At 39.7% G+C, this 17,690-nt stretch overlaps 1 protein-coding gene across 1 annotated transcript; it reads left to right on the forward strand.

Moving 5' to 3' along the window:
• The first annotated feature begins 1,534 nt into the window (after positions 1 to 1,534).
• Positions 1,535 to 15,690, forward strand: cnppd1 (cyclin Pas1/PHO80 domain containing 1). The gene is made up of 8 exons (XM_088330421.1): positions 1,535 to 1,726; positions 6,222 to 6,324; positions 9,560 to 9,641; positions 9,755 to 9,875; positions 11,451 to 11,579; positions 11,653 to 11,714; positions 11,796 to 11,913; positions 13,059 to 15,690. Exons 1-8 carry the CDS (start codon positions 1,664 to 1,666, stop codon positions 13,608 to 13,610), a joined length of 1,230 nt encoding a protein of 409 aa, XP_088186547.1. The 5' UTR covers positions 1,535 to 1,663; the 3' UTR covers positions 13,611 to 15,690.
• The last annotated feature ends 2,000 nt before the right edge of the window (positions 15,691 to 17,690 follow it).

Genomic DNA, 17,690 nt, shown 5'->3' on the forward strand with positions numbered 1-17,690 from the left:
ACCCAACCCTGTCCACATGATAGTGTCGTCGAGGAAATAAAGTATCTTGAAGCCCCAACGTGTGCATGGAGCATTTTTCTTCAGAGCTTCACTGCTTTATGGGGCTTCATTTTGCCATCAGTATTCCATTGGTAGAAACGGCACGATTTCTAGTTGCCATATGGCAGGCATGTCAAACGTCTGGCCCGGGGTGTGAGTTATGGCCAGTGATCACTTTTTTTTATTTTATGTATTTTTTTTTCTTCTTTTTATATACTAATTACCTACTATGAGGTAGTACAGTGAAATATTTGACATGACAGAAGAGCAGCTTCAGTGACAGACTGCTGTCACAGTCTTGTTCCACAGACAGACTGAGGAGATCATTTCTTCCTCGTGCCATGAGGCTCTTTAACTCTACCCGCGGGAGTAAAAGCCCACATTAAACCCCACCCCTACATTTGCATATTACCCTATTTTTATTACAGTGTGTATTTTATGTAGCGCTATTTAAATACTCTATATCAACACGTTATATTGGGTATTTTTGTATTCTATTTCTTTTATTTTATTATTTTATTTTTCAACACAAGGATACTGCTGGAAGTGTAAATGAATAAGGTATCTATCTAACTATCTATCTCTATATATCTAGTGTGCCGCTGGCATTATCCCAATTTTATCTTTCCAAAAAATCAGGCCATTAGTCAGTATTTTTGCTATCATCAGACTGTCCTGTAATAGTCATCCATATCAGTAGGTGGCAGTAGATTTTTATATATTTTTTATACAGTAATTATCTGCTCATGAGGTAGCACAGTACATTTGATAACTTAATTTGTTTAGCAAACCAGTTTAAGATTGCACTGTAAAAAATAAAAACATAAAATAAATAGAATGATGTGGTAGTACGGTGAAATATTTGACATCCCTTCATTTTCAAACATTTTCGACGGACGGTGTTCCTCGGAATTTTTTTATAAATAAAAGTGTACCTTGGTTCAAAAAGGGTTGAAAAACACTGCTGTAGAAAACCAGGGAAAAACGAAAATAAAGTACATTGGGACCTCGCTACTTCGCGGTTCCATGTTCGCGGGTACAGAGCTTCGCGGGTCTAAAAAATAATAACAAAATAAAATGTTTTTTTTTTTAAAAAGTGTGAATGAATAAGGTATCCATCTAACTATCTAGTGTGCAATCTACTGCCACCTACTGATAAGGCTATACAAATAAAAATGACTTGACTTGACGGGGCGTCGCTACTTCGTGGTTCCACGCTCGCGGGTTCAGAGCTTCGCTGGTCTAAAAAATAATAATAATAAAATAAAATAATAAAACAAATAAAAAATTATATATTTTTTTAAGCATTTTTGAAGGGGTGTCGCTACTTCGCGGATTTTCACTTTTCGCGTGTGGCTTTGGCCCCCATTAACTGCGACAACCGAGGGATTACTTTATAGTAAAAATAAAAGTTATATAACGCGCATCCGGGTTAGTGCCGAGTACGTGACGTCAGTGAATGCCATCTGCTGGATGCTCAGTGTCACGCGCCATCTTTGGTCAGTGACAGAGGGAGGTATCTGTGACGTCACTGGGTGTTTGTTTCTTGCGGTGCTCGCAAGGCCAAATCTTCGGCTTCTCCGCGATAACCTGGATAAATGTTCAGTCTTTACTAAACGCAGCAATGGATTTCGGCTTTTTATTTAACGATTCTTCCATCCAATTTTCGGACTTCCGCGAGTTCACGGTGGGTTGTCACAATTCCCCTAAACTACCGAAGCTAACTCGACTCGAGGTGCTAACTTGCTAGCTCGGTGTACGCTACTGTATTAGTTTGTTTCCTTTTTGTTTAATATTGCTCTCATTTTTTATGAGTAAATAGGTTATTTCAACCCCAGAAGTGTTTAGCGTTAGCTAAAAATGTCTTGTTTAAAGTTTCATGAAGGAACTCTTAAGGCCAACCAATTTGACTGTAGAAGTTTCGCGGGTTTTAATCTATGCTTTATGAACAGGGTTGGGTAGGGTTACTTTAACTGGATTACTTTCAATTACTTTTGGATTACTCCAATACCAAATATGCTAATACAAGAAAAATAAACTAAATATGAATCAAATGATGACTCACAACACGTGGTAAGCTTTCTCTCCTGGCTTTGATCTCCGGCAAAACGAACATAAAATGCGACAGAAACAAAATGAAAATCAATCCTAACAGCTTGCCAACATCATTTTTCCCGTTCCATGTATTCCGTTACTCCCCAAGCCTGCACAAAAATGAGTGATTTTATTCATAGTTTATTTTGTCTTTTATTAGCACATTTGGTATTGAAGTACTCCAAAAGTAATTGAAAGTAATCCAGTTAAAGTAACCCTACCCAACCCTGTTTATGAACAAGTATCCACATACAAATCGAGAAGGGCAGCAAGTTATAAAGAAACATGGAATTATGATTTAAAGAAGAAAAATTAATTATGCACAAGATTGCTAGGACTTGTGGGGATAAGCAATGGATAAAAACGTCGATAAGAGACCATAAGCTTTCATAAAAGTAAATATGGAAATTACGTTATCGCCCTATTCCTAAAATTAATGAAAACTGGGGTTTTCAAATTTACATGTACGACTATACAAATTTAAAAAAGATCAGTAACACTTAATTCTCCCTTAAAAAGAGTTGCATTAGTACCAAAGAAAGTCAAGTTATTACATTAGATAAAATCGCAAATGCCGTTCAATTTCTTTTGTAAATAAAGTTCATGAAGTAACAGCCTGTCAATATATCTAAAATGGGCCAGAAATACTTAGGGGAAAAACAATTTACAAAGGCATTTTTAATCAATAAATGTGTGGTCCCTTCTCAAGGTTTCTTCATTTTTCTCATGTTGAGGTTTTGAGTTTTTCCTTGCCCTCGTGTAGGTTTTAGATCAGGGGATGCTGTCATAATAGTCTGTAGTCTGTGCAGCCTTTTGAGACTCCTTGTGATTAAGGGTGTCACAAATAAACTTGACTTAAACAGTGTTCATTTTACCTCTGTAAAGTGATGGGTCCCAGGGACTCGCATGCTCAAAAATCTGTGGGTCCCAACAGAGATCTATGGGTCCCCAAAATTTAGTGTTATCGCGGTTGAAATTGTAAATCGGTAACAAATTTATAATGTAAATCTATATATTCATTCAGTTTTAATCATCACAGTTTATTGGTAATACAAAGCAGTTATCACTTCAGACTTTTCAGTTCACAAAAATATTGTACATTATACAAAATATTTTTGCTTAAATATCTATATTTTCATTCAGTTTTAATCATCACAGTTAATTGGTAATACAAAGCAGTTATCACTTCAGATTTTTCAGTTCACAAAATTGTACACTATACAAAATGATATTGCTGAAATATTTATATATTCATGCAGTTTTAATTGGTAATACAAAGCAGTTATCACTTCAAAATTTTCACTTCATATATTCTTCGTGGTTTGCTGTCCCGCCATAGTTGTAATGCCTTCTCAAGGTCCAATCCATTATCATCCTCCTCATAGCGTAACCAGGAATATAATTTAGTCCATTTGGGCAGAAAAGTCCTTTTCTTGCTAGTATTCTTTTGTTTATTTTCTTTCGTCAAAACGTTCGCTTCAAAAGACGTGTTTTCCTTGCCTTCGCGGTCTTCTGAAGAATTTCTCAGCCGTTTTTTCGTGCGGGAATTATTGCCGTTGTTACCACTTTCTGTGTTATGTTTCGGCTTATTACCGACACTGAAGAAATTACCAATTTTTTGTTGATTTGCACCTAGTACCAACTGTTTTTTTCGGAGGCATACTTCTCTTTCACTCGACAACCGCCACAACAATGTCGTCATCTCGAAGCAACGAGATCTCGTTTGCCGAGATCGGCGCGAGACCAAAACAACAATGGAGGATGGCGGATCTGCCTGACAAAAAGTTTGGAGTGCGGCAAATCTTTGTAAAAAAAAAAAAGTAATCGGGTAATATTGACAATTTGGTGTCAAAAAGGTTGCGTCCCGGGGACGCACGTTGATTTGACCCAATGTGTCCCCAGCAAAAATGATGCGTCTAGGACGCAGGGACGCGGGCAGACGAGAACAGAGCTTAAAGAACCACGTTATAATTGCCGACCAAGAATCTTTAAAAGGATGATGGAAGTCACTGTCGCATGCGCAGGTCAGGCATCTTGGACGACTAACTCCTACTATCGCACATTCTTCATGTGTAGATGACAATGGTTATGTAATTGACGATAAGTCATCTGTCAAGGAAGGTTATGGCTCGTTTACCACAGTACCGGTTCCATATTCCGATGCCCATCCTTAGACCGGTGAACAGTATGTATTTTCCAATCCCTTTTATGGGTCCAAAGGCTCTTAAGGACCTCTTACATCAAACCACCTGTGAAGAGGTTTTACCACAGCAAGGGTGTGTGGTTCGCCGCCAAAGTGAATGTTGTATTCATCTCAACAAACTCCCTGCCATTTCATTGGTTTAGTTTAGTTGCAAGAAGCGGGAGATTGAGTTTGTATTTGTCGATTTAGGCGCAGCGGCAGACTCAGCTATCATTCAGATTCAGCTTCAGATTTACTTTATTGTCATTCGTGTACACATGTATACAGATCGAAATGTCGATACATCTGACCCGCACAGTTTCCTTGAGCGTCAGCCCGGATAGATAAGATTAACCATGTCTTCGTCAGAGTTTTAGCGCAGCAGTTCGTCATCTCGCGGTTCGATGCCACTTCCAGTTGTTAAATGGTCCAGTTTATTGTCCAGAGAGCGAACGTTGGAGAGGAAAATGGATGGGAGAGGCGTTTTGAAGGGTTTAGCCTTTAGCCTAGCGGTTAGCCCGGCCCGACAACCTCGCTTCCTCGTCCGGTCACGCCACTCTCTTGCCACTCTGCTTCGCTGCTTTGTAGGCCGCTGGGTCTTGTTGACATAGCAGTCCGTGGCTAATAAACACTCCCGAGTGGTCGTAGTACCGAGCGCTTGATGTCTGGATGATCGCATATCCAGCAAAAAAAACTGCGATCGTATATTAATCTGCAGTCAGTAATTCCTTGGTCAAATAAAAATTCTTTGGCCATTTTAAACTTTCTGTGAAAGGACGAAATCCATCAGCAGCTTGAAGGAGTCAGTGGCAAAAAGAAGTAACGTTTACAGCTCCTTTCCTACATGCAGAAGTGCTCACTTCAATACAACTTTCTATGACAAGGAAAGTCATGTTTATTTGTGACGCGCTTAATCACAAGGAGTCTCAAAGAGCTACACAGACCACAGATTATTGCAAACTACAGACTATTATTACACCATCCCCTGATCTAAAACCTACACAAGGGCAAATAATACACGGACATTGTCAACATAAAATGTAGGTTATTCATATGCTACACAATAGAAGTGTGTTCTAAGTTTAGATTTAAACATTTCCACTGAGGTTGCAGATCGAATCTCAGGGGAAAGAGCATTCCACAGCACCGGGGCCCGAATGGAGAACGCTCTCGAACCTGCAGATCTCTTCTTTGCTCTTGGGATCACTAGGAGACCAGCATTTTCAGAGCGAAAGATCCAGACCGGGACATAGGGGGAAACTAAATCTGAAAGATATGAGGACGTTCATGCATGATGTTGTATACTACCATCAGAACCTTAAAATCACATCTTAAGCTAACAAGGAGCCAGTGAAGTTTAGCTAAAATTGGGGTAATGTGATAAAACTTTCGTGACTTTGTTAAAAGAATTACTGCAGGATTTTGTACCAGCAGAAGGCTATTGATTTTGGACTTCGGGAGACCGGAGAGTAGTGCATTTTACTCTCTTATCACGGTCCCATCGAAATGGAGTAAATAAATGAATCTCCATGTTTTCGGTATACAAGCCAGCCTACATATTTGGCAACCAAAATGTGTCAGACATGGCTCATGTTTACACTAATTTGATGAGAGTCTAGTCATGTTTATTTGTATAGCCCTTAATCACAAACGGTAAAATAAACCCGCCCACGTACTGTTTTTTTTTTGTGTGTTGCGTCCTGGGAAAACAAAATATGCTGTCTGGCCCTATCGCCAGCCTATGGGTCTCAAAAGGTGTGGCGCTAAACCGGTATTGTGGAAAAGATGGCATATGATATGAGAGTACTTTTCTCCCTGCTAAAATATGAAACTTATTACCTTTTATATGTCAGGGACATATTGATATTATGTACTACTAATCAGCCTTCTGTGTTTTGTTTTGCAGTTTCTTCCTGGACATCAAAGATTGTCTGAACGAGTGAGAAAGCGATTATATTACGGATTAGATAATGACGTGTCACTTGAAGTACTTTCCTCCCCTGTCACAGGTAAATGACTTTCTTATAAATCCAATTGTTTTTCTTGCTTAGTCTTTATTAAAATATTTCTGGATAGAATTTTAGGTCTTTATTGGACAGAATGGTAAAGATTGAAAAGAAACATAAGAAATAAGGACCTGTAGTAAAGAACTGGTTGGAATGAGGATCTAATAATGGTCACCTGCATTGCAGACTAGATTTTTTTTTTTTTTTTTTTTTTTTTTTTCAATCCTGGAAGGGGGATTACCACATGTGAGGTCCTTTCTCAAGGTTTCTCTTTTCTCCTCACACTGAGGTTTTTGAGTTTTTCCTTGCCCGCATGCTGGTTTGCTAGTTTAAGATCAGGTAATTGTGTAATTTTGTAACTGTAATCCTGTGCAGTCCTTTGAGACATTTTTGTGATTAAGGGCTATATAAATAAATTTGACTTGACTTGACTTGACTAGATTTAAGTTACAGTAATACTGTAGCGCAGATGTTGGCATTCACTTGCCACGGGAGTCACGCATACCTGATCACCGTTTTTAAATCAAAAGTGGATTTCATCAATCCAAGGAGATGATGTTTTGAGCTGGGAAAGCTGGCGTAGGAAGAATTTCCAGAGTGAAACGGGCATTTGAGTTGGTGCGTTTGAATTAAAATCAATGTCGTTGGTGCGAGTAGGGCTACTGAATTCATTCACGTGTGAGATTTTTTCTTACACGACTTTTTTTCATGTGCCCAGAGACTAATGAAAGAAAGAAACACAAGAAAAACACGCAAAGGGAGACAATTTTTTATTTTCTAAAGATAAATCAAACTTCGAATGACATTAAATAAATAAATTGTAAATTTTATGTTTATAATGTGGGCAGCACGGCGGCGCAGTGGTTAGCGCGTGTGTGGCACAGTTCTGAGGATGAACCTCCTGCGTGGAGTTTGCATGTTCTCCCCGTGCTTGCGTGGGTTTCCTCCGGGCACTCCGGTTTCCTCCCACATTCCAAAAACATGCATTTCAGGTGAATTGGCCGGTCCAAATTGTCCCTAGGTGTGAATGAGCGAGTGAATTGTCTGTCCCTGTGTGCCCTGCGACTGACTGGCAACCGGTTCAAGGTTTCTCCTGCCCACTGCCCGAAGACAGCTGGGATGGACTCCAGCGCCCCCGCAACCCTACTGAGGATGAGCGGTGCAGATAATGGATGGATGTATGTTTATATTGTGTTCATAGATTTCAATAAATGATTTGAATCATGGCCACATATATTTGACAATGTTTCTCACTTTTAATGCTTAGTTTGAGCTAAGAAAATCCAAACAATCGGAAATTAGGGGTGCAAGTTATACTCAAAATGTATATGAAATTCCCTCCACACCCTTCTAAGTCCTGGGCCCTTTTTCATGCCGGAAAAATGCTCCAATTTCCCTCAGGCGGTGTTGCTACGAATCAGGACATTTCAGCGACGATTATGTAATATCTTTGGCAAAATGTGGGAATCATTAAATTTGTTTTCTGAAACAAAGCTAAGACAAAACTCAAGATTTGAACACTATTTGCGGATAAAACTCAAGATCACATGTTCGATTTTTCTTGCGGGATGGGTTAAACAGACATAGTTCGGCGACATACTTTTATTTTGTGGAATGTTTTAGCTTCAAATTGAAAGTGATACAAATAAGGATGTATCCACCCATTTTATTTAACCTCTTGTCATTTGGATAAAGAAATATATTGCGTGAATTTCAAGATCACCAATTAAGTTAGATGATTTATGGTAAACTCTTTCCATTTTACATAAATGTCATCATAACATACTAAATAACTATTAATCTGATTTAGACACATCCATCCATCCATTATCTGCACCGCTTATCCTCAGTAGGGACGCGGGGGGTGCTGGACCCTATCCCAGCTATCTTCGGGCAGTGGGCAGGGGACATCCTGAACTGGTTGCCAGCCATTTGCAGGGAACACAAAGACAGACAACTCACTTACTCATTTTCACCTAGGGCCAATTTGGACCGGCCAATTAACCTGACATGCATGTTTTTTTAAATGTGGGAGGAAACCGGGGTGCCCGGAGGAAACCCACGCAAGCACGGGGAGAACATGCAAACTCCACACAGGAGGTTTGATCTCATGACCTCAGATCTGTGCCGCACACGTGCTAACCACATCGCCGTGCTGCCAATGTGACACATATTGTATCCAATTTAAAATATGGGCTCTGTAGATATTCCTTTTTTTTTTGTAAAATCAAACACACAAATGCTCACGCATAGAAGTTTGATAGAGCTGTAATTTTGACGGTGCTCTCATTCCCTTGTGAAAGAAATTCCATCCAGAGTGGACGCCAAGCAAGAATGGTGGGCACTTGATCCCAATCACGCCGCAGGTTTTAGTCACCTCACACAATCTTTTTTGTAGATTTTTTTTGATACAATAATTAATAAGCAACTCCATGGTAAAAAAAAATGGTAGTTTGCAAAAATGATAAGCATTCGATTGAGGATCTTTAAAAGCTCAAAGGACATCAAATTAATATGTAAAAGTGTGTATTTATTGTTGATTTACCTTGAAAAATAATTGGAGGAAACCAAGGTTAGGTAGTTGCTTGTAATCCTACAGAAGAGTGCTTAAATTTAAACCACATAGAATATATATCAATCAAAAATAGAATTTTCTCTTTCACATGGCAGACAAGAAATGCCCAGTTTTAGTTCACATTAAGAGGGCAGTAAGAACCCAATATCGTTAATAAAACACCAATTGTTCACTTTCTAAATTTCCAACAAACTATTTTACTTGTTTCAAGTGAGGATGCCAAACCTCTTTAAAGAATTCTGATTTACTAGGCCAAGTCAATTATTCTCAAAACATAACAATAAACTGATCAAATGGTGGATTTTGAACGACAATGTACTGCAAAATACAAAAAAAGATCTTAAAATTCGATTCCCGGCTCCTCCATGTTATATGTCGAAGTGTTCTTGGGCAAGACACTGAATCCCCAATAAGCAGGTATGCGCCCTGCATGGCTGACTCCCTATTGGTGTGTGAGTGTGTGTGAATGGGTAAGTGTGAAGTACATTGTAAAGCGCTTTGGAAGCTCATTGACTTGAAAAGCGCTATATAAATGCAGAACACTTGACGTTTACCATTTATTTTTAATTCCCCATGAAATACCAATAACTTGTGCAAAACAAGTGGATAAACACAATACTTTTGTTGGGCTTAAAGAATTTCACACATTTTCACTTCCAATAGATATCGCCGTCGAAATCTTCCAAAAATCAGCGCCGAGTCCAATAAGGAAGCTCCACAAGAAATATGCAGTTCAAGTCTCCAGGTGTGAAATTTATATTCCATCATTTCAAAGCATTTTTTACAAATATCAAATTCAATAAATATTTATGTTAATATACATTTTCTGTTATTCATATAAATCCTTTTTTTTCCCAGGGAAGCTTGTATCTCACCGTGTGTCATGATGCTGGCACTTGTTTACGTTGAACGGCTCCGAAATAGAAACCCTGAATACTTACAGAAAATCTCCTCTTCTGACCTCTTCCTGATCTCCATGGTACGTATTAGAATTCAAAGGTCATTGTGACCACATTCGATTGCAAAAATAAATACAAGGCACATTCCTGTCCCCTGGTAATAGAAAAATAATTCAAGTCAAGTCGCATTTATTTGTATAGCCCTTAATCACTCAATGTTTAATAGGACTGAAGAGTCAACAATTACACCACCTCCTAATCTGAAACCAGTATGCAGGCAAGGGAAAACTCAAAAGCCTCAGCATGAGGAAAAAGAGAAACCTCGAGAAGAGGCCACACAGTGGTAGTATTCCCTTTCAGGATGGCCAGGGTGCATGTGTAATTGCGTAATAATACACAATATGTAGTCAACATCAACAATAAAAATGTAAAATCTTTTAAGAAGTCCAATGCAGCTTACCATCTCAGGCAACTGGTCAATGCAGACGAGGAAATGCTCTAGGTTTGGTCCCGGTTTTTCCTCCCCGATTTTGTCACTAGCAAGGCTGCCGGAAAGAACAGGGAAACGAAAGTATGAGGTCGGCATCAATCATAAACGATGCCAACAAGTTTGTCTTGTGTCTAGATTTAAACACTTCCACTGAGTTAGCAGATCTTATTTCAGGGGGCAAAACCTACGACAGCACCGGGGCCTGATTTGAGAGCACTTTTGAGCCTACAGATTTCTTCTTGGCCCTTGGAGTCCCAAGTATATTTCCTGTTGGCAATATCTGTGTATTATTTGTTATTGCAACACCCATTGCAGCCTGGTCATCCTGGAAGGGGGATTACCTCCTCAAGGTTTCTTCACTTTCCTCATGTTGAGGTTTTTGAGTTTTTATTTGTCCTCGTGTAGGTTTTAGATCAGGGGATGGTGTCATAATAGTCAGTAGTTTGCAATAATCTGTGGTCTGTGCAGCCCTTTGAGACTCTTTGTGATTAAGGGCGTCACAAATAAACATGACTTGACATTTTCCAAGGCTCCTAGCAGGAACATAGAGGGAAATCAATTCAGAGATAACAGATAGTCCATGCAAACTTTTTTTCTGTTAGTAACAGAACCTTAAAGTCTCATCTAATAGTCTGTAGTTTGCAATAGTCTGTGGTCTGTGAAACCCTTTGAGACTCTTTGTGATTAAGGGTGTCACAAATAAACATGACTTGAGGTTTTGGAGTTTTTCCTTGCCCTCATGTGGGTTTTAGATCAGGGGATGGTTTCATAATACTCTGTAGTTTGCAATAGTCTTTGATCTGTGCTGCCCTTTGAGACTCTTTGTGATTAAGGGCGTGACAAATAAACAGGATCCCAGTTCGAATCCCGGCTCGTCCGTGTTACATGTCGAAGTGTCCTTGGGTAAGACACTGAACCCCTAATACCTCCAATAAGCAGGTTAGCGCCTTACATGGCTGCAAGGCTGCTATTGGGAAATGTGAAGCACATTGTAAAGCGCTTTGGGAAGTCATTGACTTGAAAAGCGCTATATAAATACAGATCATTTCATTTCATCTTAAACACACAGGGGGCCCTGTGCATGTTAGTTAAAATTGGAGTGATATGGTCAAACGTTCTTGTCCTATTCAAAAGTCTCGCTGCATTTACTCTCACTCATTTTTAGATGGTTGCCAGCAAGTACTTGTACGACGAAGGAGAGGAAGAGGAGGTATTTAATGATGAATGGGGAGCAGCTGGAAAACTCGACGTTGAAACTGTCAATAAGCTGGAAATGAACTTCCTGGATGCTATTGTAAGTTGTAGCGCATGTCGTCTGTACTTGCTCCTTGTTTGTTCCAATCTTTTTTTCAATTCAATTCTCGCAGGACTGGAGTCTGTTCACGGGGTCAAAGGATTTCTTAGATGCACTGAGCCAATTGGAGAGCAGGTCAGTGTGCTTTCTCCACAATCAAGCGCTCCATTGGCAAATGAGGTGTGCCTTATAAAGCAATTGATTTTGTGTTCTCAGTGTTGCTAAACGTCAGGGCATAACCCGAGGGTGGTTTACCTACACCGACCTCTGTGTTCTGCTCGAGCAATCGGCTTGGAGCCAAAGACTTGGGGCTGTCTACCAGCACTTTATCAAGGTGAGCAATGAGTCTTATTAACGCCCAAACACGTAAAAATCCTGATTTTGGCCCGACTGACATGCCGCAGAGAAACATGGCGTGTTGTTGTATTAAGTAATACTGCTCAAGCAGTCTGGACATTTGGCGCCTACCGCGTGCAACGCCCCTGGCGATCGGCATTTTGCTCTTGGTGTCAGGGGTGCGGGGACACTTTTGGGAGGAAAACCTATCAAACATGTTTGTTAATTTACCGCCCTGTTGCCAAATTAAGTGTGCGAAGCACAGAGAACAGTAAGACTTATGTGAAATTATTAACACATTATTATATCAAGTTTCACATATTTGAGGAGATGAAATGTTTACCAGTAAAAGTGACAGAGCAGTGTCTGAAATACCGGATGCCCGAGGCCTGCATCTTTTACTTCGGGCGTACACATAAAACGTCTCCGCCCGGGTGGGCGACATGTATTTCAAGGAAAAAAAACTTTCGGTGTTTTTGTTTTTTTGTTTTTGTTTTTTTAGACGGGATGAAATGGTAGCTTGTTTCAAACCTTAGCTTTATTCTGATTTCGAAATGTTCGTTCGGTTTGGAAATTTCTATTCGTTTGGCAACTTGCATACTCGAAAGCCAATCGGAAGCCTGCATCGAATCACTTCATGCTTCCGGACTTTCCTGAGCCTTATAAGGTTGTGCATTTGCATATCATTTTCCAAAGTAGACGCACAGAGAACACAAGAAAAATGGATAAGTGGTTAGGAATCGAGCCAAAACCTCAGCCCCAGAAGATTCAAAAGAAGCTAACAAAATGTATGACGCTACAAAACGTAAACGTACATTAAAAGCTTCGTGGCTTGTAGCAGACGACGCAACGCAAACGTTGCATGAATGAAGAAGAGTAAATACAGGTACATACTGATGGCAGATGGAAAACAGCGATATCATATTGTTTTAAAGTACCTTTTAAGATGACATGTATGTTTTTGGTGTTGGGTTTTATCAATTAAGATGGGTCTTGTACCCTGGTCGGACATATGTTTTAATTATGCATTTTTTGGGGGCTGGTGTGATTTATACTCCGTAGCATACGATTATTGTGTTTGAATCTGAACTACTTTTAAATCCAGCTCGAATCTTTCCCTAATGTTTTGTTTTGCCCTCCCAGGTCTCCTGTATGATCGGATTTCTATATCTGACTAGTGTGGCCGGTCTCATTGCAACCAGCACAACGCTCCAACAGCTCAGTCTCTATGCGAGGGGCCCGAGGCCATTCGCACCCGCGGGAGAAGTTGCCCCGGCAATTTCAAACCCCAACGCCACCACTCAGCTCCAACGGCTACCTTGTGCCACTTTAACCAACCAGTGTCTCATCAGACCCACAGATGTCCTTGGACTATCATCCTTGTGTCTGTGGGGCCCACTGCTCACCTCTATGGGCCCTATAAAGTTGGAACCACAGTCCCCTGAAACCTCGGGCTCCTCCCTTGCCTTTAGTCCGCGCCGTCAAAGCAGTTACTTGCTATCCGAATGCATGCTGGGAAACACTTCGACGACATTCGGTGGTCACGCGTCATGGTTGGCCTCCATTTTGTTTGGAAACCTCGCAGAAAGTCCCATTTCTCACTTCAACGTCCTTCCGTATGGCCAGCTGGGATCTTGCCACCCTAAGTCTATGTTACCCATCGATAAGACGCAAGCTTTGCTCATGACTGGCTAGCGGCTAACTCCATTTTTGACGGTCTCATAATCGGGTAAGAACCTGGCACTGCTTTTTAACACCACCCCGTGTTTGTTTTCTAGATCCAAAACACACTGATGCTCCAAAAGGAATCTTTGACTATTTAAAAAGTTGCAGGAATCATCAGGGTTGGGTAGGGTTACTTTAACTGGATTACTTTCAATTACTTTTGGATTACTCCAATACTAAATATGCTAATAAAAGACAAAAGAAACTAAATATGAATAAAATGACTATTTTGTGCAGGCTTGGTGAGTAACGGAATACATGGAACGGCAAAAATGATGTCGGCAAGCTGTTTGGATTTATTTTCATTTTGTTTCTGTCGCATTTTATGTTAGTTTTGCCGGAGATCAAAGGGATCAAAGCCAGGAGAGAAGGCTTACCACATGTTGTGAGTCATCATTTTATTCATATTTAGTTTCTTTTGTCTTTTATTAGTATATTTGGTATTGGAGTAATCCAAAAGTAATTGAAAGTAGTCCAGCTAAAGTAACCCTACCCAACCATGGGAATCATTTATTTTGAGAAAGTTGGTAAGATATATGTTTTGTTTAGGATTGTTAAGGTGGTATGTAATCTTTTTTCGGGGAGTCCGAAGGTGTGAGGCCATGATACTGTGTGTTCTGAATAATCCATTCTCAGTTGGAAAGGGTTTAAGTATATTGCATTTAAACAATGCTGCTTGGTGAAAAATAGGATTCCGCTCTAATGACGTATTGATGATATTCCAAGATTTAAGAAACTTTGTTTCAAGGTCAGATTCCTGTTCGTATACAATGTTACAACATTATAATGGAAACGGGTTCATATTTCTACACTTTTGGAAGCTGTTTTATTGCAACAGGGTAAAATGAGAAATTCCTCCCACCGGGGGTTTGCCATTTTCGTTAAGTCATGCGGTAAGGTATGACTGAAAAGAGTTTTAAAGGGCCACTAATGATATGATTAGTGTTAAGAGAAGGCCAATAGCTGATAAATCAAGCTGATATTCATTCTCTTTAAACGCTTAAAGATTGGCCTGAGAAAATTTGAAAAGGAACAAAGAGTGTTCAACAGAAATGTATATAAAACTATTCTTTGAAACCTTTTACAGTAACAAAAATGAGAATTTTCAACACAACTAACATGACTCTTTTAAACCAAACACTAACAGTGCAGGAAAATAAATTAGGCTTAGCAGCCACTCATATAAAGGTACATTAAACAAATTACACGGCTTCCCATATTATTATTTTTTAATAAACAAAAAGTGCATCAAAATTTCAACAGGGCTCGCTAATCAAAATGTGCGGACACTCCTGTTTAAGAGCCAGATTGACTAACTCATGTTACGGTAACAGCTAATCACTCGGACTTCAGTGTACCTTTTATGCTCGCCCTCAATCACAAACACATACAAAACTATTGTTATGATAAGAGCTAATATATCCGTCTCCAACTCAACGTGCTTCCCTTAAACATGTTAACTACACTTCTTGCGCTATTTCCTAATTACGTGCGCACTTTTCTACCACATACTTTTGAAAAACTCAATATTATCAGAGGTCTTGATCCACTCTAGCGCTTTTCTACCTTCAGTGGCACAGCCTATCAGAGGGCGCGGTGAGGGTAGTCTCCGAGACAGAAGGGTAGGGAGAGGCTTAACTGCACCTGAGCCTATATAATCGGCCGGTCAATAGTCGGCCCGCCTGATAATCAGTCAACCTTCTGGCATGCGGTGGCTGGTACGGCATGGTAGCACACAAGCTGCAAAGTATCTGCTGATGTGCCCTGGAAGTTGCCCAGTCACCGCCATTTTTTGTTACAACATTACCTTTCACTCCACACTCACGTGTTACTGCAATTGTGATCTTTGGGCAGTTTGGTTTTGGCATGCAGTTTTCTATCATTGCAGTTCTGACTCTTGTTAATGTAGTTCCTAAAAATGTATAATTGAGCATTTTATTTTGATATTTTTATAGACTATATTTGAAAGCGCAATGACTTTGGTTTTGTAAATGCCCACAAAATGCAAATATTGTAAAGCAAGTTATCTAATAAAGAATGTCTCTTTAAAGTTTGTTATTGTCACTCTGCTCACGGAAGAATGAGTGATACTTGCAGAGATCTGAACTCATTCAAAGCATCTAAATGTTCTATCAAGTGTATATCACGTGTCTCATAAATTGGGGAAATGGGATTCCACTTATTCCGGATTAGTGCCCAAAATAGTGTAATAATCAATACTTGTACCACAAAATGATTAATATCTACGTTCGAGGCAAGATCTTCGGTCTGAAATTCAGGTCGGTCCTATGAAATCAATCATTACGTTGGGCTATGCTTCTCTCTCGCTGACTTTTTTTTTAATTAGTTAAATGATCTATTTTTCTTAGAGGATCAGATCAGTAATTATGCTTGTTGGCACTGTCAAACACAGGAAAGTGGGGTGGCAGAGTAGGCAAATCTTTCTCATCCCGAGTCCTCACAAAGAAAATGTGAAATTTTGGGTTTGCTTCAGACTCGGTCCCTTAAATCGAGTTAATTGGTCGTGCTCTGGCTGGATTCTTTTTTTTCCAGAACTCACCTCTAAAGTACATAGTACATACCTTTTCCATCAAAAACATGACTTTAAATACATTTTGAATCCCAGCAATTCTATTTTCCATCAGAATTTGTAAACCAATTTGTCAAAAGTCAGAAACTTGGCCAGATTTTTTTATTATGTCTTTTATAAAACCCCTAGCACAAAAGTATGGAATCTCTAGTCTTGGACAAGCCCTCACTCAGACATTTCATTCTGTAGAACAAACATGAAACAACCTTAAGGTCATTCCAAAGTGCAACTCCTAGGTATTCAGAAAAACTAAATAGCAATGAAGAAAAAAAAGTTAGCAGTGGTCAGTAAATGCTACTTTCCTAGACCAAGCGCAGGGGAAAAAGTATGGAATCATGAAAAACAGAAAAATAATAAAAGTAAAAACATATCACTAGTATTGAGTTGCACCACCTTTGGCTTTTATGACTGCTTGCAGTCTCCGAGTCATCGACTTAATGAGTGACTATTTTTCATCAATCTCTTTTATTGCAGTTGCCAGATCATATTTGCAGGTCGGAGCTTTGCTTTGGACAATTCTCTTCAATTTCCACCACAGGTTTTCAATTGGGTTGAGATCTGGGCTATTTGCAGGGCATAGCATTGACTGGATGTGTCTTTCTCCAAGGAATGCTTTCACACTTTTTGCTCTATGGCATGATACATTGTATTCTTGGAAAATGAGTTCATCATCCCCCAAACAATTTTCAATTGAAAGAAGAAGAAAGCTGTCGACAATGTCAACTGCAGATTTGACCACAGCCATCTTCCAGTGCCATTGCCTGACACGCAGCCCCATATCATTATGATGATCATGATTGCAAACTTCAGACTATTATGACACCATCCCCTGATTTAAAACCTACACGAGGGCAAGGAAAAACTCAAAAACCTTAAGTCAAGTTATATTTATCTGTTTGGCCTTAATCACAAGCGTATCAAAGGGCTGCACAGACCACAGACTAATGCAAACAACAGACTATTATGACACCATCACCTGATCTAAAACCTACATGAGGGGAAGGAAAAACTCAAAAACCTCAACATGAGGAAAATGAAGAAACCTTGAGAGGGGACTGCTCATGAGGTGACCAGACAGAAATGGATGTTGCATTAACAAACAAATGAAAAATAAATGGTCTGCATTTATATAGCGCTTTTCAAGTCAATGAAGATCTCCCAAAGCGCTTTACAATGTGCTTCACACTCACCCAATCACACACACTCACACACCAATTATTGGCCATGCAGCCATGCAAGGCGCCGACCTGCTTATTGGGGGCATTAGGAATTCAGTGTCTTGCCCAAGGACACTTCCATATACAACACAGGGGAGCCGGGAATCGAACCTGTGACCTCTTGATCCCAAGACGAGCGCTCTACCTCCTGAGCTCATGATGAAAGAATTCATGTATAATATAAAATAAAAATACAATCAAAGGGATCAGGTTACAATGGATATGGCATTCTTAATGGAACAA

This window comes from Urocampus carinirostris, chromosome 3 (assembly GCF_059441175.1).
Source record: "Urocampus carinirostris isolate Australia breed hairy pipefish chromosome 3, RoL_Ucar_1.0, whole genome shotgun sequence".
In the NCBI taxonomy this organism is placed as follows: domain Eukaryota; kingdom Metazoa; phylum Chordata; class Actinopteri; order Syngnathiformes; family Syngnathidae; genus Urocampus; species Urocampus carinirostris.